At 34.1% G+C, this 23,627-nt stretch overlaps 1 protein-coding gene across 2 annotated transcripts in view; it reads left to right on the forward strand.

The window, feature by feature from the left end:
* LOC145258089 (synaptotagmin-15-like) overlaps positions 1-23,627 on the forward strand; it is a 906,872-nt gene that overhangs the window by 682,018 nt on the left and 201,227 nt on the right. For both annotated transcript variants that reach the window (XM_080115819.1, XM_080115820.1), the window contains one exon: positions 23,072-23,282. In XM_080115819.1, the coding sequence (XP_079971945.1) occupies positions 23,072-23,282 (211 nt within the window). The remainder of the gene's footprint in view (positions 1-23,071; positions 23,283-23,627) is intronic.

The following is a 23,627-nucleotide window of genomic DNA, read 5'->3' on the forward strand; positions in this document are numbered from 1 at the left end:
TTTAATGATTAAAAATTCCATTAAGATTTCTTACTCGAAAATGCTTAACTTAGCACAAGCAATAATCACATCAAATAATGAGAAAATTTAGATCCCAAAATAGTTGTAACTGCCACAAAAAGGATTTGCCCTCTCGGTAACAAATGCATACATAAGAATGTTTTCTGTTCTTGCAATGTATCTGAGATACTTCCTATCCCCAAACAACAACCCCAAATCTTTCACAATCTATAATCCCTCTTCATCAATTACCTTCGACCAAGCCTTTCTGATTATACAAGCTACACCACCAGATAACAGCACTAGTAACAGGAAAAATAATAGCTTTTCGTTCAGCAATTTCCAAACCCCATACCCTTACTAGCCCTATTACTTCAATCTCCTCAATATATAATCAGAACAAGTATTATCTGCATTCTTCCCACACCATCATTCCAGCAAAAATAAAGTCTCCACTCAAAACATATATTGGCACTAATTTCACTTTGACTAAGATAACAATATCCAACCATGATGAATTAGTCTATTCTAGGTCAATCCATATCATATATCCAAATCTTATCGCCTATGTATTTCTGAGGCTGTTAGAATAATAACAACCCTCAAAGTAAAAATGTAATCAACACAAAAGGCGAACTAATTTTCCAATGCAAACATAAAGCAAAATACAAATACAGTAGTATTTAAATTAGTTAGCCTTTATTTAATCCCGTAATATACCTATTTACCAATTTGAAATAACCCCCACATACGCCTTAAAATAAATAAGCGTATTGTCTGAGATATCAACCATATTTTTTTCCTCAAACCAAATAATCCTTTTTTGCCCAATGTTCTCTGTTATTGTTTGGGTTATGTTTGTCTGTTTATAGTTTTGTAATAGTAGATTTGATTTGCATTTGTCCAAACTAGTTTTTTACTTCCATTATTTTCTATTATTTTCTATTATTTTCTATTATTATTATTATTATTATTAGTAGTAGTAGTAGTAGTAGTAGTAGTAGTAGTAGTAAATTCTAATGTTATTGTATTTGTGTTTGTTTGTTAGGACATAATTTCTCTCTCCCTGTGTGGGTAACTTCCGGCTTACGTGTGTGTAGATGTTTTGTTTAACACATATTTTTCGGTATATAGGTCACTAATTCTGCGCCCTTGTCCAAACATCTGTTCTATCTTTCTTTTTTCTTTTTTTTCGTTATTTTTTCTTTTTTTCTTTCTATTGTTTTTATTTTTAGTTTGCCACTTCCGCTATAATTTTATCCAAATTGTTTTCTTTTGAATATCTGTTTCACATTATCTACTAAATTCAGTTCTGACGGCTGGGAAAAGTATTCACGCCGTTTAAATGTTCCATAAATTAAAAAAAAAAACTTTAACGGACTTATATAATCTTTATTCGTGGACTGTTTGCAAACGGATATTTCTGCAAATATGGATTACAAATATTTCGTTTATTACAATCTTTTGGAATTATTACAATCTTTTTAAATTATTACAATCTTTTGGAATTACTACGCACATTCTGGATTTTAATTTGATTCTGTGTGACAACAATAAAATTCTGGAATTTTCCTATGAAAACACTATCTCCTTTCATCTTTTCTTAATGATAATACTGGATCTCTCCATATATTTTCATCTGTTTTTTTTTAATCCTTTACGTTTAATCTATCCTCTGAATTTCTTAAATGTTCCCCATTTTATAAACCCTTTCCACAAAAGTTTATTTTTTCATTTATGACTAGTTTCTATGTCATGATGTTTAAATTAATGCCAATACCAGTAAATTCATAGTTTTACTATAATATTCATTTGTTAATATTTTTCCCCTGATAAGAAGAACGGATTTCTTTGAAACTCCGCACATTAAGGAAATTTCAAATACTTTTTTGAATATCCTGTCAAACAATGAATTAATGAAAAATATATTTTACAGCCTTTGTTTTTTCTTCTCTTCCCCTTCTCTCTCTCTCTCTCTCTCTATCTATCTATCTATCTCTCTTTCTCTCTCTCTCTCTCTCTATATATATATATATATACTAGCAAAACTAGTTCACTGATGTTGCCCGTGAGAAGCATGCATCCCCTCGTAGAGAAATTACGGTTGTTGTTGTTGTTGTTGTTGTTGTTGTTGTTGTTGTTGTTGTTGTCTGCATTTTGTGAGTGGGGGTGGCTATCAAAATATTTGCCACCAATTTAACGTTGATAATCGCTGTCAGGATCCCCACACGCAAATGCTATGAAACAACAAAGAAATTTGCGGGTCGGATATAATTAGATTTGTTCTTCGCCCGTGCGTACTAATCTGGCGGCCAGTTATTTACAGTCCATATTACAGTGCTTTATATCGCGAAAATTACTTCCGACAAATCCACCAAATATAAATGAAGTGTTCTTAATCAGTATAGTGGAAAACACCAAAATCGTCATTTTAAAGGAAAGTGGGTAGGTGGATCTAAGGTAAAAAAATTTTCTTAAAAAAAAACAAAACAAAAAACAATTGTTCTATAATCAAACATGCTCTTCCCTCGTTAGAAAAAGTACGGTTTTTCTTGTTGCTGTTGCCCAACCCACAACCTCCTCATGTTAAGGGGGGCTTTCAGAATAGATACCCCAACCTTCTCATGTTAAGTATGTCTTTCGGAATGGACATCCTAATCTCCTCATGTAAAGAACGGCTTTCGGAATGGTCACCTCATCCTGTAAGTGAGAGGTGTCAAAATATTTGCTTCAAATTTAACCTTGATACTTGCTGTGAGGATCCCCACGCATAAATACTATGAACAAAAAGAAAGAATATTATGGTCTATAATTGGTCTAAACACCTGCATAAAATATGGCGTCAACTTAATTCTAAGCGGTTTATGCCTAAAACGAAAACTAAGCAGTAGAACATGTAAATATTAATGTTATGTTTCAGGGTTTTGTGTCTTGATTTTGCGGGTGATATCTGCACGATGTTGATGCGTGCATAGGCGTAGAAAAAATATAAATAAGGAAAAAAACTAAAAAACTAACGCCATGTTATAAAACAAAGTAAAAGAAAAAAGACATTCGTTTTTTTTTTAATATGGTGTGTAAACCAGAATAATCGATTTTTCATCACTCGGCTAATGAGAATTATCGGAATTTTCCAAGGGAGAAATATTTATTTTCGATTCGGGGAAATGTGGAGACAATTGTATGTCTATGAATGTATGATCAAGTTATGAAGAATGCCAGTGTAATATAGTTATAATGTGTTATAATGTGTATATTTCTTTCGGGTGATGACTGGCGGTGGTGTGGGGAATTTAAATTAAGAGGGAAAAATAGGAACTACTTCGTCTAGAGATGTTGCGATTGTGATGATGTTGCATCTAGGATGAAATATAGGATTTTATTATAACTACTTAATGTATCTAAAATGTCGTTCTAAAGTTAAAAGAATCAGTAAAAAAGTTCGTCTAGGGATGTTGCGATTGTGATGATGTTGCTTCTAGGATGAAATATAGGATTTTATTATAACTACTTAATGTATCTAAAATGTCGTTCTAAAGTTACATAAGATAGTGGCTAACATTCTAGACATAATACATTTTTTGAGACATATGTTGTTGCAAATATATAGTACTTGGTCCAGAGGGGAGTTTCTGCAATCAATTACATAGGAGATAACGAACATAAAAAAGAAACAACGACCGTAAGAATTTCTTTTTTATTCTTGTAACAAATGTTTTAAGCATAAAAAATAAACAAGTAAGTTGGTTTTTTTTTCTTTTTATTTTGTCTTTAGATCCAAATTACAGGGTGAATATAATGTACAATAAACTTTATATTATATAATGTACAATAAACTTTTTACAACAATTTTTGTCAGACAAAATGGAACAAAATTAATAAGATACCTAAATTTTTAAAATGTACTTTTTTATGTGTTTTTCATGTATTACTTTTTTTTGCAATATTTCGTGCTTTTTATAACTAATGTAAGTAAACTTTTTTTGTTATTTTTTTCTTTTCATGAACAAAGTTATTCCTTTAGGGTGTGGCTAATCAGCCGATTGTTTTTAATTAATTAAATTAAATTAAAGCATCCCGGATATTGTCTTATGATTAAGTTTCGATACTTGATTTACTGATTCTTTTTCAATACTTTCCCCAAAGATCGTCTGCTCCTTTGGCTGACCCCAAAAATACACGTAACTAGACGGGTAATATTGATTTTCCGAAGAGAACTCTTTTGCCCCAGTTTTGTGCCCTCTGACAGCAAGCTTTTATCTGATGACCTTAGGGGAAACTTATACATGAACATACTTGCAACATACTTGAAAAGATTAACAGATTATGATTGATTGACCAAATCAAGGGAGATATGGCTTATTTTATTTTTTAACATCATAGCGATGATGACGATGATGATGATTACGAAGATGGTGACGATCATAATGTCTTTGTATATTTTAGTATAGATTGAAAATCAAGATAAATATACTAAGATTGTTATTCTGCAAGGTGGTTATCCTTTGGTGCAACCAGATGGTCCCTCACACATCCTGAGTGTGACAAGTCCAAAGAGATTTTAGGCTTGGCTTCAAAAGGAGTAGTTCGACTTTGTGTCTTTCTCTCACCGGCACATCTCCTACCTCGACCTAAACGCTGGACTACGTCGTTTCGTGATATGTCGAGGACATCACAACATGACTTCCCACAGCAACAAAGCTAGCCTGATCGCCTCCATCCCCCAAGTATTCGCCAAGCTCCCGCCAGCGCTTGTGGCAAAAGCATACTCCCACTGACAAACCCGTATCGAGGCGGTAATTGAGGCTTAAGTCGGCTACATTTAATAGATGTCAGCTCTTCTACGTAATCAAGTTACCTTAATTATAAAGGTTTTATAAATAAAATAATGTAGTGTCGTTCTCCTTAAGGCGACAACTGTTTCGTTTCACCTTAAGGCGTTCTCCTTAAGGCGTGTTTCGTTTCACCCTGTAATTTGGATCTAAAGAGATGAAATGATTTTAGTTTTAGACAACATCAAAATGTTTCGTCATAATTTTGTTTTTTGTTTTTTTAGTTTTAAGAAGAAATCAAATTTCAGTTTTACATATCATCAATCGGAACGTAAAAATTGCGGATCGAGAAATATGAATGCTAATATATTTTGATTAAGCCTTAAAAAAAAACGGGATTATTTTTTTTATTTCGTAGAAGATTGCAAATGTAATGGCTTTAAGCGTTTGGATTTCGTTGAAAAGAATGTTATTTAATGAGAAAAGTGCTTTTTGCGACATGAAAAAAATGACATCATGTTCAGAGTGATTACGAATGATTTGGACATTCCAGCTAGGCTGATAAATACATGCATGCACACACACACAAATATATATATATATATATATATATATATATATATATATATATATATATATATATATATTCAAGCAAATATTATTAAATGCAACTTTGCTTTATGATTCTTTTCTTAATTCTTCAATTTTCCTAAAATCTTTTTTTACATCAAAATCAAAAATATTCATGAAAGTTCCATAGTTGTTCCTGTTACGAGCGCTTTCGATTCGTCCACGAATCATCTTCGTTACTGCTTTTTCGAATGCAATATCATTTATAGTGGATTGAAAGGTGCTAATATATGACGCTTCAAAAATTGTAAATTTTTAAATATTATTTTCATATTGTATAATTTTTATGTTGCATTTAATAATCTTTGCTTGAATGAAAAAATACTGCCTAAATATACCAATATCTACCTATCTATCTATCAATCTATCAATCTCTCTCTATTTCACTCTCTCTTTCTCTTTCTCTCTCTCTCTCTCTCTCTCTCTCTCTCTCTCTCTCTCTGTGTTTTATTTTTTATTACCGTTTTATCTGTTTGGTTACATATGTTTCGGATGTTGGACCGTGTTTACGATCTAACAGCCTCGTCAGACCTTGCAGAAATGGTTGGTTAGTATTAGGAAGAATTGTTTTTAGAAAGAATACGAGAAAAAGAAAAGAGGGAAAGAAAAAGGAGGGTGTTTGGGGGGATAATAGGGGGGAGACTGGTAATGACAATATTTCAGTTTTGAAGGTTAAAATATATTAGGTTGTATTGTATTGTGTGGGGGGTAGCAGATAAAACGGTAATAAAAAATAAAACACATATTTGCTCTGCAATAGTATTGAGCACTCTCTTCAGGTTTTTACTAATTACCAGTTTTACCATATATATATATATATATATATATATATATATATATATATATATATATATATATATAGAGAGAGAGAGAGAGAGAGAGAGATAGAGCGAGAGAGAGAAAGAGAAAGTGAGAGAGAGAGGAAGAAGGAGAGAGACAGATTAACAGGCAGACAGAGAGTGGTGCGTGAAAGAAAAAGAAAGAGAAAGAGAAATAAAGAGAAAAGGAGGGAGTTGAAAAAATACGTGCCTAAAATTTATGACTAGCAATATAATCAGTTGGATTCTTTATTCATCTTTTTGAATAAAGATTCCCCCACTTCATCCTTTCTCTGCTGGTTTGTTTGTTTGTCTGTCTGTCTCACTTATATACATTTGTTCAAATTTTTTAAATTTGATTTGATTTTAATTTATATCTTTAATAAAAATAAAATTTAATTTAATTTGAGCCATTATATATTTATAACCGTACCAGCTTAATATTAAATGTTATTCACTTAATTATTACAATTTTGTTTTTATTTATGTATTTTATCTTTTTATTTTAATTTAATTATTTTGTCAGTTTTACTATAAAAATAAACTTATTTTTCATCTGTTATATTGAAATATTCTTTCAATCAAGTATTTATAATCAAGTAAAATTGTAAAATATTTTATATATTTTATTTCTACTTGTATTTGTGTTTAAACGTACACTAGTCATATAATAATAGTTATTATTTGAATAAATTACATGAGTATTTAAAATAATATTTAATGATTTTTTCTTAATTTGTTTTTTATTATTTTAGGATTGTTAATGTTATCATTTAAACATAATATTTTTATATTCTCCTAAAATATTAAATAAAATATAAAATTAATTAATGAATATATGATAGATTGAAGTAAAATATTTGTCGATAATAATCACATTAAACAATATTAACAATATTAATAAAATAATATAATTAAAAATAGCTTACAATATACAATGGGGGAGGAGGTGGCTGGGTACTTTTAATGCATCTAAAACCAAGTTTCTATTTTAACATCGTCAGCGTTCTGATCCCAATCTGGCATCAATTGAAAGGGATGGCTCTCGTTTTGCGGAGGCTCCATGTTTTGACAAGCTTCTGGGATTGACCTTTACTCCTGATCTGATATGGAACACGTACATCAAATCTGTTGCCAAGGTCGCTGGAAAAATGGTGGGATCCTTCTACCGCTCCAGAAGACATCTCACTGCTAATGCAATTCACTATCTATATAAAAGCCAAGTACGTCCAAGGATGGAATACTGCTGCCATATCTGGGCAAGAGATGTTAAAAAAGCCTATGCTGTCTTGACAGAGTGCAAAATAGACTTCGTAACTCAGTGGGGGGGTGCCCTTTCTCTTCTCTGCAACCTCTCTCCCACAGAAGAGACTTTGCGAGCCTGTCTTTGTTTTATCGTTATTTCCATGGCAAGTGCTCGTCTGAGCTCCAATCTCTGGTCCCTTCTCGCTAATCTTTCACGAAAAACACCCGTCTAGCTGAAACCACTGTCAATAATTTTCCCACTCTTTATCTGTGCCTCAATCAAAACGTAGATTCCACGAGCAAAGCTTCTTTCTTAGAAGTGCACGCCTGTGGAACTCTCTTCCGTTTGCCTGTTTCTCACCTGACTACAACTTAGATGTCTTCAAGTCCAACATAAACACATTTCTGATAAACCGCCCCCTTAAGTAAGACACTTTATCAAATCTCCATTGCTAACGATTGCTACGATATTATCACATAGATTACTGTACACTCAATAACACTTGTCCCCGAGTGGCTTCCGGTCCTTGATAAGTGGTGACTACGATGTTAAAAATATATATTTAATATTATATTGTACCTAACATATTGAATATTATATTGTACCTAATATATTAAATATTATATTGTATTTAATATATTGAATATTATGTTGTAGCTAATATATAGTACTGATTTCAAAACGTTAGAAAAAAAAACAATAAACATAGAAACGAACAAGAAATAGAGAATATAGGCCAATAACCAAGTAAAAATAATTATTTTTCGCAAAACCGAATAACCAGGAATAAACATGTTGTTCAAACAGCTCATCAGAATATCTAAAGATCCGAAGAAAAAAAAAGCATAAAAAAGATATGAATTTAAAACACATAACCGCCATTCATAATAATCATTTTTTTTTTTGATTATCGTATTTTTTAACGCTTTTCATCATTTTCTGCATTCCTTTGCCTTTCCCCTCCTCCAATACATTCTTCTATAAAAAAAAAAAAGTTTACCTCATTTTAATCACCTCCATCGTTCCCCTCCAGCCTCAACATCCTCTCAGCTATATAAGTATAATGCTATCTCCCCACTGGGCATCAGATTTTTTTTTTTTTTTTTCAGATTTAAGCAATCATGCCAGATTCTTTTTCCTTTTAAATGCTAAGTTAATTTATCATGTTCCCATGTCAGACATTCTCATGATTCTGAGCGAAGATCTTTGAGTAATGACTCATTTTTCTTTGGGAACATTTTAGACGATCGTTAATAATTATTATTATTTGTGTTATTTAGACTATTGTTCTCATCTTAATTTTATTCTCACAACGTTTCTGCCGATGTAACTTCCAACTTTTTTCAAGTGCATCTTGTTGAACACGGGAGAAAGCTACATCGGGGGATTAAATAAAGAGTTCGATTCGAAATTCCGTAAATACTCCTGAAAATTTTGAAAATGATACTTTTATTTCTTCGTTTTTATTCAAATTTTGTTTCATTTACTTTATATTTCGTGTGGCCGGAAAAAATGGTTTAGCTGGGTTCATCGAATTACTTTTGATAATTCTATCGCGCTGATCTATTTTATTTATTCGGCGTGCTGGATTGGGACAAAATCCCAAATTGTCTCAGTCTAGAAAGATTTCTCCTTCGTTTATCGAGGACAGAAACACTTTATAGTATTAGATATTACATTACGATCGTACGGTTCAAAATAGTAAACGTATCGTCGCTTTTAATTATGACGAATATTACGAGAGGATTAAGAATTGAATGAACAAAATGTGTTTGTGTTGGATAAAGAAACTTGAAAATTGTGCACAAACACAAATTCCAGGTTAGCAGAGAACAAAGTAAATATGTCGAACTTGGATGCACATATTGACCTCTGATGAAACAAAAAAAAAACGTCGGACTTTGACACATATATTGACCTCTAATAGAACAAATAAAGTTAAATAGACAAAAATCGTAAAAAAAAGCTAATCGAAACTGGGATTGATAGAGTCGGCTTGCTATCAAGTCTAAAGGATCACCCTCCGTCTATTCAGGTGCTCCGTTCGCTGGTCGCCGCTGCCGACATCAAAGAAATGTTGTGTTTTTCTCCATCAATGTTTGTGAACATTCTTTCCGGCAGAACAAAAAGACGACACTTTTTTTCTAATACTTGACTTAGCTCATCGAACCAAATATCTTAGGACTTCTATATAATATTACGGCACGTCGCGTGTTAAGTATTGTGGTGTAGTATAATATTCTAATCACGAATCGTTGTTTACTGATCAACCAGATGGCGCCAATGTGGATAAGTTTATACACCATTTGCACGCAGCGTAGCTCTTGTGTGTCTATAATAAAGATTAAAAGAAAGAATTGATATCATGCAAGAGACATTGCACTTACTTCCGCTTCCAGCATCATAAACGGAAGTTTATTTTCTGTCTTTTCGGTTTCATCTCGTTTGTTTCACGTTATTATTTTCATCGAGTTTTTTTCGTGTTCGTTAGACTCATCACAATCTTGTAATATTGTTTGAGTAGAAAATCCGTGTTTTATTGTCTTTATTTATTTTAATTACATCTCCATCAGGTAAGGCACAAAATATATGATTGAAATGCCAGTGCACGAGATTTAGCGGACTCTGCCTTACAAAAATGGGTTGCTTGCATTCTAATAGGGCGATAAGCGAGAATGTAACGCCGTACAAGGAGAAGATAAAGGCTGGACGGTTGACATTCTGAGTCTGAACAGGACCATGCTTCAGTCTAACAGCAAACCATTTTATGTCGAACTGATTGTTGATGCCGTATCGTCGTCTGTTACAAATAGAAATAATTTGGTTTAACTTTTACTAATATTCACCGAAAACGAAGCATATTACCATCGATCCATAGAGAGCCACTGTGAATTAGAAATCAGATTTATAAGATGCATCTTTAATGGGATATTATGCAGCAAGATGTTTGTTCACATTACATTTAAAATTTCCGCATCTTTGTACAGTTGGAAAGGAATGAGAACGGGGGATGAATTCTAAAGAAACGTAGTTCAAGAGCTTTAATTCTTGCCAAACTAACTTGGCCTTTTGGCCGGGATCAAAGTGTAGTATCTGTTCCGGCAGATGCTGCACTTAAGATAATTTGTACCAGTCAATGGAGGGGAAACCTTCTATACTGGGACAATTATTATTTTTGGTAACCAGAGTGCCCCCTTTTTGCCTACTTTTAGGGGAGCTGGTTTTTACCTCACATTAAAAACTGCCTTGTGCCTAATTTGCTCAGTGGGGGAGCAAATAAATACCATCTGTTCCGGCAGATACTGCACTTAAGATAATTTGTACCAGTCAATGGAGGGGAAACCCTCTATACTGGGACAATTATTATTTTTGGTAACCAGAGTGACCCCTTTTAGGGGAGCTGGTTTTTACCTCACATTAAAAACGGCCTTGTGCCTAATTTGCTCAGTGGGGGAGCAAATAAACACCATCTGTTCTTCAGATGCTGCACATCTATTTCTTGTTCTCTTTCGGTGAAGGAGCAGTCCTTCACGACCGAGACAATTTTTTTTATTTTTGTACCTTTTCTCCACGGTAAAAAACGACCCTGGTGTCTAACTCTGTCTCGTGGGGAGGGGGCATTGTAAATAGCTACAACCACTATATACGATTTCCCACATTCTCTAACTGTGCCTAAATCTAAACGCAGATTTCATTAACAAAGCTTCTTACCTATAACTGCCGGCCTGAGAAACACTTCCGCTGTCCTGATTTCCGGTTGAATACAACATGATAGCCGTCCATAAGTTCTTGTTGAGCCGTCCCCATAAATAATCAAATTCTACCCAATTTACACCATTAACGATTACTACACTACCAACTTACATTCATTAGTCCTTATACTCGAGTGGCCTTCGGGCCTTGGTAGTGGTGAGTTCCAAGTAAAAAAAATATCGTCTAAAACCAAACAAATATTTTCATATAATAAAGATCATTATTGTTCATGACCTTTTGTCAACGATATAACTTTCGAATTTCGTTAAAGCGCTGATCTCTCTGACTTTGAATGGAGACATTCTTAGCAGAACTCTTTAACTTCATCGAAAATTATGAACTGTTGTCTGGATTGGAATTAATTATAATCAGTTGGGGTAGCGCCTGGAGAATAGGTTGGATGTGGCAGAACTTGTCTAACTGACCAATCGTTGGTCTTTCTAATAGTATGTGACGCTGGCATTCTTACTACTATGACGCTATCCATCGATGACAAATTAACAATGCATACGCGGACTCCCCTGGTATCCGTTACGCGACCCTAAACGTCCAATGTCTCCATCTTTTCAAAATGTCCGTGTTCATTAAACAAAGGATGAAAGACATTTATCGCGTTGGATAGAGACAAACCCCAAAGGAACGTCAACAAAAGTTAAATTCATTGTCCGTAAACTGTCAACCTTCGTTTAACCGTCAACAAAAAATGCCGTTTAAGTCAGAACTATTCGCCTTTTTTCCATAACAGTTATTCATATTAGCAGTTAGTAACATTATTAATTTACCGCTGAAATATTAGACGCAAAATGAACGTAGATACTAGGTATCTTCAATAGTTCCTGCCTATTTTTTGTATGGGCATTTTTATTGATAGTACATACATGCAACTCTAGTTCCTTTTGAAGTAATCTCCTCCGGCTGCAATGTACTTATTGTACGGTTCCAACAACTTTTGGCAGCCCCCATGGAAGTCCTCTTATGCGAGTGTGTCAATGATATATTAATCGTAGTTACTCACTCCTTCATACAAAATTTAGTTAAATTGTTTTTTTTCCAGGACATTTCAAAACTGGTTTTCTTCCTACTTGTCTGATTATGAAGCAGTAGAAACAATGTAAAGATGTCACTGGTCATCAAGTATTGCAGCAACAACCTTAGTCCAAATATAATATCATTTATATATGTATACCCGTGTGTCCATGTGTCCGTGTGTCCGTGCGTCCGTGTGTCTATCCATAAGTTTAACTGATGAGATATACACAATGATGCAGGCGGACATGTAAACACTAACCAGGTTTCAATCAAAGCACACATTTTACTCCAGGCTCCAGTTCTATGCAAGTGATAACGACCATCTTCCAAGAATTCCAATTTCATATAATAACAAATTTGTTTAGTGCGCGGAGTTTGCAATTTTAAATTCTTTATTATACTGGAGATTTTATTGCGATCTCCACAGAATCGTGACGGCATAGAAAATCTGAGCTGATATAATATTGTTATATAAGCATTCAACTTGACCCAAAATATAGACAAGCAGGGTAAGTTAGAACATAAATAAGCAAAACATTATGTCATCCTAGAGGTAGGTGTGGTTGATAAAAACGTCACTCAACACGTTAAGATCGACCTATATCTTTGTCTGCTCGTCACAATGAGAACATGTATTTTACGCGGTTGTTTTCATCGTCTTAGCAATGCCGATCGAAGATCAAAACACAGGACGAAGATATGTTTTACAAGAAGTTCATATAAAACTTAACAAAATATTCGAACCGAATCAAACCGAATCAAAACGAAAGAACCAAATAAACGAAGTCAAACTAAATGTTTACCAATAAAAAAGACAACGCTAATATGCAACACATTCTTTATATATTTTCAACTGTTATGATAACATGCCGAACTATTTAGATTGCAAATGTATTTGTACCTATTTACTATGCATCCCCACGGGACAGAGTTAGACACCAGGGTCGTTTTTTAACGTGGAGAAAAGTTACAAAAATAAAAATTGTCTCAGTCGTGAAGGATTTCTCCTCCACCGAAAGAGAACAAGAAATGGAAGTGCAGCATCTGAAGAACAGATACTACACTTTGATCTTGACGAAAAATGTATTTGTAGAATTAGTTTCATGCAACCATATCCTCACTGTAACCATGACAACAAATGATCATAATAATTACAACTGGAACAAATACGTTGAGGACATTGTGAAGGCTGCTGCAAGGAAGATGGGTTAGAAGACTACTTTCAAGTGAGAGGATTCTCTACCTCTACAAGGCCACCATTCGCCCATATATGGGGGGTTGTTCCCACATCTGGGCTGGTGCATCTACCACTAGTCTCTCTCTCCTCTCTTAGATAGGGTCCCCAAAAAGTCTCCAATCTAATGGGTCCCACTTTATCAACTAAGTTCCAAATAACCCTTATCCCTGAGTGGCTTCCGGGCCTTGATAAGTGGTGATCACTGTGTAAAAAAAAAACCCTGTTCCATCGCAGCAATGTTACATTTCTGTGCCTGCTTTACAAATATTTTAATGGAATGTTCTCTGATGAACTCGCTGCACTTGCGCCCCCTCAACGTACATATCCCCGTCGAACACGCTTAGCAACAAAATCTCACCCGTTCACTGTTGAGGTCCCTAAATGTTAGAAAACATTTTACTTTAATAGTTTTTTCCTCAAACAGCTAAATGTTGGAATTCTCTTCCTGCTACTTGTTTCCTCACTGTACTGGTATGCAGAAGTTTAAATGTAATGTAAACGAACATCTTGTTAATCTTTCTCATGCATGGTCCAAATTAGAAGCCATTTACCTCCAAGTGACGATATGTCTTGTTTGAGGTGAACGTGGGTCCAAAAAAATCTTCTAAATATGCGTAGTGCTTTTTTAGTCGACGTCCTAAAATATAACGAGAAATCTTCTTGGGACAAGCACGTGATCTGGACATGAGATACATAAATATTCGAATATTTCATTACCGTTCGTTTTTGCTTCTCAAGTTTGTAAAGAAATTAAGAACATTAGTTTTTGGTCCCCCGACAAAATGAGGATGGCCATGTAAATGCAATCTTGTCCGTTCGTCCGTTCGTCTGTCCTCACTTTTCTCAATAACTACACTTTAGAATTTTTTGATATTTTGCACAAACATTAAACATGATATGAGTAAAAAGGTAACAGAACGGATTTTCCGAGAAAACTCCGGTTGGCCCCATAGGGGTGCCTTTCGGGTTAAAATGGTTAAAATTGGCACTTTTGTGATTATTAATGAAAATATAATGCCTTGTATTTTTATAAAACTTTCTGAAAAGTTGTAACTAACTGATTTCCATATGATATTGTTTGTCTATACTTCGCGATAACTCTTGTGTGTACCCCAGGGGCTCTTTTAGGGCTAATAAAAACACTCCATTTTTAGGACTATTTTACCATATTTGTCTAAAATCTTCTGTGTATATCTGTTTAGAAGTTTTGCATGAATATAAATTTGTTGAAATTTGTTAAGGCCTTGAGGCTAAATGGGCTTAGTCATTTCTTTTTTGCATGAGGCAAAACTCAAATTTACATATGTTATGGTCTAAAACTGCACCGTTTGTCCATTTTCACCAGGATTTGACGTCATCTGGGGTCTTTTGGGGCTTAATTGGGGTGAAGGTAATGCTGAACTTAGTCATTTTTTATGACTCGTTCACTGTGAACTCACGGGGGACCATGCATGCTTCACTTGTTCTGCTACTAATCAGCGAGTTAATTATAATATATTTTTCTTGTTGTCTCTTTGTCGAAATTGCAGGATAGAAATTCATCTACTCTAGTGTTATAGGGGACCTCATACGATAAAAGGGCACCGTCCCTCATATAAATTGGTCCAAGTTAGCCATACAGAGAGGATCTGATTTGACCGTCGAATATTATGGGATTATTTTTTATATTTAGTCAGGAAAAAGTATCCTCATGCCATGTTATCTTGACAAACAACGGTGCATTCAGAGGCAATGTCCAAAAGACACTGAGACTTTCTCTAGGGAACAATTTTTCGAGCAGATCATAAGTGTGTGACAACAGTATTCGTATGATTACTTTTTACGAATGAGTAAAAATTAGACCAAATGGATTTTTTTTTCATTCAATGAAGTATAAGTTTGAGATTCTCCGAAAATTTCTGAATACAAAAAAAGACATTTCATGTATGCAGGCCGGAGTGTAGAACGGTCGAAATAAATGGAGCACTATTAGTAATATCTATATAATTCGGCATGTTAAGATAATAGGTCGAACTATGTAAACTAAATGGTTGTTTCGTGATGTTGTGTATAGTTTTTCTAGGGTTTTATCCGGCTTACCCCTTCGTTTGATTTGCTCAACTTAGGGCACCTGTCTTTAGTTCGATAGAAAATGAGCTTCTTGTTGGATAGACCTTCGTTTTATGATCGGATCCTCGATCGACATTGTTAAAACGATGTTTACAACTGCATGAAATGCGTTCATTGTTTGCATTGTGCCGCACAGACAGTGAGACATAAAGAGCTACAAGTATTTTTTCCACACCTTTTGTATAGACTAACTTGCTGTAGGTCTGGTTGTCGCTGATTTGACACAGGTTGTCTTTTTATATAAAAAATACTAACAGTGAGATCCGACGTTGCCCATGATTGAATTATGATCAACAAATGTTTTTCATCCCATTTTTTTTATTGTCATCGGAATCGGTGAAATCAATCATTTTTCAATCAAATCAATTGATTGCTCTAATTGGGGACCCACCGCAGTGCACCGGGGGAAAGCTCCATGTGTCTCTCCGAAGCGATTTAGTCCACAATACATTGCACTGTAGAGAACCTACTGTTGATTTTATAAAATGCTTTTTTATATAATGGCTAGAAATAAAGTTTAAAAAGGCAAAATTAGTAGTTAAATTGTGTCCTAACCAGAAACATGCCTTTTGAACGCACCGCTGTCATATCAAAGAACATATTGCTGATTTTATACATAGGGTCCTATTCCCTCTTTCATCTTTTTTTTTTATTATTGATACTAATCAAAGACATTTTGATAAAAAAATAACTATCTAAAATCACTACCAGAAACATGAAGTATATTTGTATAAATTTTTTTAAAAATCGGCCCAGCCGTTTCGGAATTCATACGGAACGAACTCACACGCACAAACAAAGTGCCTTTTATATAATTGTAGATAGACAAATATCTTTTTTTTAAAATGCGTTCTATGTCGCCTCGATCTTGCACAGGTCGATATCAAATATTAATTGGAAAGTTCAAACAGGATGAAAGGCTAAATAGATATATAGTTATTTTGGGCCGATTCCTTATGCTTGACCGGTTCGTCTTTTGAATCTTTGTCCAGTTTTCTGAAATTTGAATCGTTAATCTTCGTTACTACTTAACAAAAATCCATGTTTACACAAAGGATATGCTCTTATTATTAAGAAGCAGGGTGATCCGACGTTGCTCGGGATTGAATGATAATAGACGAATGTTTCACACTCCCATATTTTTATTGTCATCGACTCGGTGAAATCAACCCTCTCTCAATCAAATCGATTGATTTCATGATGTAGTTATCGACCCATCGCGGTACACCATGGGGAAGCTGACGTGCCTCTCGCAATGTCTTAGTTCACAATACAGTGTAGTCTACATTGCACTGTAGAGAACCTATTGTTGATTTTAGAAAAAAAAAATTACGTATAATGCCGTAAATTTAAGTTAAATATGCAAAAGTCAAGTATCATATTCAAATTGTGGTCTCAAGAGAAACATTCATTTCGAACGTGCCCCTGTTATATCAAAGAACATCCTGTAGATTTTATATCTCGGGCCTTTCGGCTTGTGGGGTTATAAAACTTCTCAAATGCATTTATGATGTTTGGTTGTGTAAGGCGTTTAATTTAGTCAAAATCTTCTGTTCCTTCTTCGGATTATTTCGATTATCGATTATCGATACTTATCGAACACATTCCGACACAAAACCTATCTTAGAACACTGCCAATTACATAAAGTATCTCCGTGTGAGATTTCATAAAAATTGGTCCAGCCGTTTTTGACTCCATAGGGAATGAACTCACGTACACACAGACAGACAGACAAACTTCCGCTTATATAATAGTAAAACTATCAGCTACAAATTTCGGAGAGAAAACCAGAGAAACGGATTATTGACAAAGGTAAGGTTTATATTTCAGATATCTGTTTTACATCTTAACGAAATTTCCCGATTCAAACATTTGCTGCATTCTACATCTTCCCCTTCCAGCTTCCCTCCAAGTCTCCATCTCTAGAAACACTTTCAAGTGTAATAATAGTTAATACATTAATATGATACATTTCTAAGTAAAGTTTTCAAAAATGTATTCAAATTTTCTAAATAGAATTCGTAAGAGTTATAGACATTAAGATCTATGGATGTCTGGCATAGACGCAAGCATGTTCTGTTGTGGCAGGAAAGATGGACTACCTGCTTATGTTCATATTAGAGGGGTGTTGTAGAACGAAACAGAGCGTACTTTTATATCTAGTCTCCACATTCCTTAACCGTGTTGGCTCCCCTAGAACAAAAGCTCATAACAACCACGAAAGTCTCATTTCTCTGGACAATTGGAACTTTATTCGTTTCACGGTTGAAGTCGCGTCCCTGTTCTCTGCTCATCCTTAGAAGGAGGGTGGAAATTCCTCTGTCGACTCATCTTCCGTACATCGCTACCTCTCGTCGCTTTCACGAGAAGTCTCTCAGAAAAACTAACGACTGTGTGTCTCGGACTCGAACTGTCGACTAAACTCGAACTAAATTCTAATTGACTGACTAAAAATTTCCCATGTGCGTTTCTATATATTTTAGGAGTAGATGGGGAATATTGGTCCCTACGTCACTGACACGTCATTATGCACTCAACGCTCGACCTTGTCGAGGTTGTTGTTGCAGTCAGACTAGATTGCTGCATGTCTGTGGTCAGACTCATAGTGATTGTCGCTGACAAAAGATGCGACAGAGGTAAAGTGTTTCCGATTGTTTTCTTTTCCTCATAAAGGACATGTTTCTTGTCCTTAATGTTTCATTGTTAAAGTGTTTTTTTTATTTAATAAGTCTGAAGAAAGGCTGTTCTTGTGAAAATTTTCAAACGACATATTGTTTGAATTTATCGAAATGGTCTTAAAACAATTGTAACTAACAATGAAATACACTTTTTGTTGCTATCAACCCATTTTTTGAAGTCTTGGTTTTTGTTAAAACAGTATATGAATGCTCAATTATGAAATATGATAATTTTGTAGCTTACTTTTTAAGTCATCTCTTTTTTGGATTACATTTATTGATATATGAGCAATTACTGAATTATATTAAATCGGAATACCACAAATTTGTTATATATATATATATATATATATATATATATATATATATATATATATATATATATATATATATGGATAGATAGATAGATGGATAGATTTGTTGTTGTTGTTGTTGTTGTTGTTGTTGTTGTTGTCGTTGTTTTCAAACGATAAATACGATTAATAATTGCTTTGCCTCGAAGCACATGTTTTTATTTACTTAGAAAGTCGCCCATAATTTGTTTGGACCTATATAACATTTTTTGTTTATTTATTATTATTTACTGTTTTAAAAATAATAAATAAACAAATATATATATATATATATATAACTACTTCATTTACTCACATAAAATTAATATACGAAAGCATAGATTTATGCGTAAATTTTAAGTATTTACTTCAAAAGTGCTCAATACGTAGGTAGAGCTAGTTAGTAAGTTATACAATATATATGGCGATTAAGCTACACTGAATATTCCGCGTTTCATCCACTCTAGGATTCTTCAGGCTTATGCGCGAATTTTGTGGTTGTCTGTCGTTTTTATATACGCACCTTCTATTGAGATTTTAGTTAGCCAATCAGCTTTCTAGTATCCACTGCGCCCTTCCTATCAACCAATGAACATGCACTTATCGGACAAAGGCCTGTGTGTGTGCTCTATTTAGCCTGGATATCTAGTTTCTTGACCTGTTTTAAATCTAGGTTAGGTTTTTTATGTTAGTTTATATATAAATATATATGTACATACATATATGCACATATATATACATATGTATACATACATATATGTGTGATCGCTTATATATATTCATGTTTATTTAATTTATTTGTTTGTTTATTTTCTATTGTTTTAAAACTATTTTGCATCGTTATCCTAGAGAAAATTTAACTTGTGAACACAGTTGTTCGCTATTTATCTTCTACAGTTTAATAGATGTTGGGGTTCTTTAAAGTACAGGATAGCAAATTTTTCATGAAGGCATAATCTACATGGGTCATTTAAGTCTTTACACGTGGTAGCTTGTCTTATTATGTTCCATTCGACTACCGGCGAATGCCCGGTTTCCTTGAGTTCCCACTATTTATTTGATATCGTTGTTTTCATACGGTGTTCTTTTATTGTTGAATGTACTTTTGTGGTCATAATATCGAGTTTTGAAATCTAAGGAAGTAATACTTACGTAATATTTCTTGTTATTCGGGTTTTCTTTCGCACTTATTGTGGCCTGGTAAACTACGCTTTTGGTTAGACATTTATTTGGAAGTGGACAAAGTGTGCAGTGTCTACAGTTGCATTTATCTTGTTCGTTATTAGTATTTTTATTTCTAGTATGGTTGTTCTTGTCCAGGGTTCGTTTATTATTATTATTATTATTATTATTATTATTATTATTATTATGTATTTATTTCTGTAAGTGTTAGTTTTATTTTTGTCATAGTATCTACTTTTTTATTGTTTATTTTGTTGTTGTTCACATTGTTTTTATTTAATATTTTGTTATGTGCTTTAATTACCATCTCTAAATTTTCGCAGCAGCTGCAGGATAACTTTAAGGTATTTTTATTGAAAATTTTGTGTAAGGGGTTGGTTGCTGGAAAGTGTTTTTCAATAAGATCTAGAAATTTCTTGCCAGGATTTGTTTTTAACATTTTTTTTACACAGTAATCACCACTTATCAAGGCCCGGAAGCCATTCAGGAATAAAGGTTATTGCAAGTACAGTACGTTAGTGTGGAGATTTGATGAAGTGTTTACTTAAGGGGGCGGTTCATTAGGAATTTGTTAACATTGGACTTGAAGACATCCAAGTTGTAGTCCGGTGGGAATCAGGCAGACGGAACAGAGTTCCACAGGCGTGCAGTTCTAAGAAAGAAGCTTTGTTTATGGAATCCGCGTTTTGATTTAGGCACAAATAAAGAGTGGGGGAAATTTTTCGCAATGAATTCAGCTAGACGGGTGTTTTTCGTGAAAGATTAGCGAGGGGGGACCAGAGATTGGAGTTCAGATGAGCACCTGCCAACATTTGATTGTATGGAGTTGTATACCAAATTATAGTTCTTTTTCTTCTATTTTTTAATTTTATTATACTTATTGGTGTTTTGTTGCTTATATTTGATATCGATATTTTTGGATCCACTATTTTTAGGGATATTTCATAGATATTGGTTGACCTGTTAAATTCATCGCTTGAGTTATTATTGGGTCTACTTTCGATCGAGTTAGGAATCTGTTTTATAATTGATGCTGGGTGATTGGACTTAGGGTTTACGTATATTGGAGTAGCGTTATTTTTAAGTAGAGTGCATATGTGTTTTTATCTAAATTTGACGTGACGTCCAGGAAGGTTGTTATTTTTATGTTAGCTGATACGTCTGCTTTTAGGCCTAATTTTTAAATTTCCTTGTGTATGATTTTCGTAAAGTTATCTCCCTTGACTTTGTTAGAGTCTTTTATTATAGCTTGTCCGTCATCTCTATATAGAGCGATATCAGTAGTTTCAAATATGCTTGTGAGGGTATATGGCATAAGCCTGGGGAGTCCTAGAGTGGATGATACGCGGAATATTCAGTTTAGCGTAATCGTCATATATATTGTATAACTTACTATATATATATAGCGTAATCGTCATATATATTGTATAACTTACTATATATATCGAGGACAGACAGGTGGAACTTTGTGCGTCCTCGGTACCGAGGACGCACAAAGTTCCACCTGTCTGTCCTCGAAGCACTTGCCATCATTGCCAGCTCCCCTACTTTGTGAAAGCAGAGAAACCTCCGGCTTCAATTAGAATTATTTGGGTAGTTAGGTTTTTTTTTAAACCTCCTCTCCGCTCTTACTCCATACCACTACCAAATATTCTAAAAAAAATAATAATTTTCAGACTTATGACCCTTGAAAATGTTAGTCTGAACGAAAAGCACTTCGGGTGTATTTTAACGATCTTGTTTTTAATCGACTTATTTATTTTATTTAATTGTACATGTGTTACATATAATTTGCCCCATTTTTTTCCTTTTCCTCACCCCGTTTTCCATCTTATTTTAGGTGATTGAATTTACGCGATGGTTCACTTCTTTATAAATATATATATATATATATATATATATATATATATATATATATATATATATATATATATTCTATGGCCGTCTAGCGCGAATAAAGGCACAAGGATATTATTATAGTATTTTCGGACGGAACTAAACTTTAAAAAAATGTATTTATTTCTAAATAATACAAAACGAAATTAGGTTGGGAGGGTCTATAGTCATCCTTGTCTCTGTACCTTATAAAAATTTATCGTTTTCCTAGAGAATTTTTTTTTTCACCATAATACTACATTCACTCCAGGGGTCGTCCGGCTTTAAATTCCCAAATCGATTTAAAATAAATTAAATATAAACATTAATACATATATGCGTTTTATTAAAATAACAGATACTACAGTTTGATCCGGAAGACGAAGGCGTGTTTTACTTCGACTTAGATTAGCTACAATTTATAAAAATGATATTTTGTGTTATGTTATGAGCGATTCCGTCTTTACAAAAAAACAGGTGAAAGGTGATAGCGTACCTACGAACATTAAATTACGTTAGCGTATTATTGTACTGAGGAGTATGCATTATGCACGTGGGTCTAAAATGTTCTACTAATGAATGTATATACGTTTGTATATACGTGTCGCAGTCATTTATATGATGTTTGTATATCCGTGTGTTCGTCTAGTCTAATTTTTTTTCTATCGTTCGTTGAATTGATGCGTGTATAACACTCACGATTGTTGATATATTAAAAGATAAAGTTTCACAACGGACATGCACATTCATAACAGAAAGGGGCAAATAACATTCCTCTGGGGTTGTAACATCGAACCACTCGTAGAAACACACTTGGTTCGTCTTTGATCTTGTTTGACGGATCCTTCGAGAAAAGCTGCAAACAAGACTCATCCCAATAGAATCAACAAATCTCGGGTTGTCTTGTCAGCAACTTTATTTACTGATGTTTCCCTAATGGAAGCTGCAACGCTGGTTCTAGAATAATGCATTCTAATCCCATTTAATGGGAGCCATCACTATCTGTGGATCGTCTTTCTCCCTCTCTTGACTCCTGCTGCGTCATTCTTGACTACAATCATACTTTTTTTTTCAAGCTCAACCGTAAGTTCACGTCACTTTAATTGACCTCTACGCACGACTACGTCAAACTCTAGAGGCCAGACCTATTTTTAAATTATTGTTTATGTTCTAACATTCTTTTCTATTAAAACATCTTAACATAATTAATTTATATGTAAATATTTATTTTGCTGTAACATTATATTTTTACAAATATTACAACGATCATAATAATTGGGCGTTGCTAATATCAAAAATTATTATATAGATTCCAAAGACAAGGTTTCTTAAACGTGATTGAAAAAGTAAATAAAAATTATGCGTGACTCTTTGCTTATCTATCGTATTTTCTATTGTTAAATTTTTAGGCGCTTATGAATTGGGTGCCATCGATCCCAGCCTGTACAAAATTGCCGACGAAGATGATGATTATGACATACCCGATGACCACATTGGACGCCTGTGGTTCACGGTGGAGTACGAGCGTGAGACGGAAAAACTACTCGTTACCCTCATAAAAGCAAAGAACTTACCAAGCCGAACATTGGGAAACACAAATGGTTGCGATCCGTTTGTCAGGTAAGTGGTATTTCATAGATGTTTTTACAAAGGAGTCACCACCACATCAAGGCCCGGAAGCCACTCGAGGATAAGGATTAATGAGTGTACGGTTGTTAATGGGATAATACCGTAATAATCGTTAGTAGTTGAAATTTGGTAAACTGGGTTACTTAAGAGGATGGCTCATCAAGAACTCGTTTACGTTGGACTTGAAGACGACTATATTGGAGTCAGCTGGAACGCAGGGAAACGGGAGAAAGTTTCACAGGCGTACAGTTCTAAGAAAGAATATTTGTTCATGAAATCTACGTTTAGGTTTAGGTACAGATAAAGAGTGAGAGAAATTATTGACGGTGGTTTCAG

The sequence above is a fragment of the Euprymna scolopes genome, chromosome 33 (assembly GCF_053919585.1).
Source record: "Euprymna scolopes isolate OS-2025 chromosome 33, ASM5391958v1, whole genome shotgun sequence".
NCBI lineage: Eukaryota > Metazoa > Mollusca > Cephalopoda > Sepiida > Sepiolidae > Euprymna > Euprymna scolopes.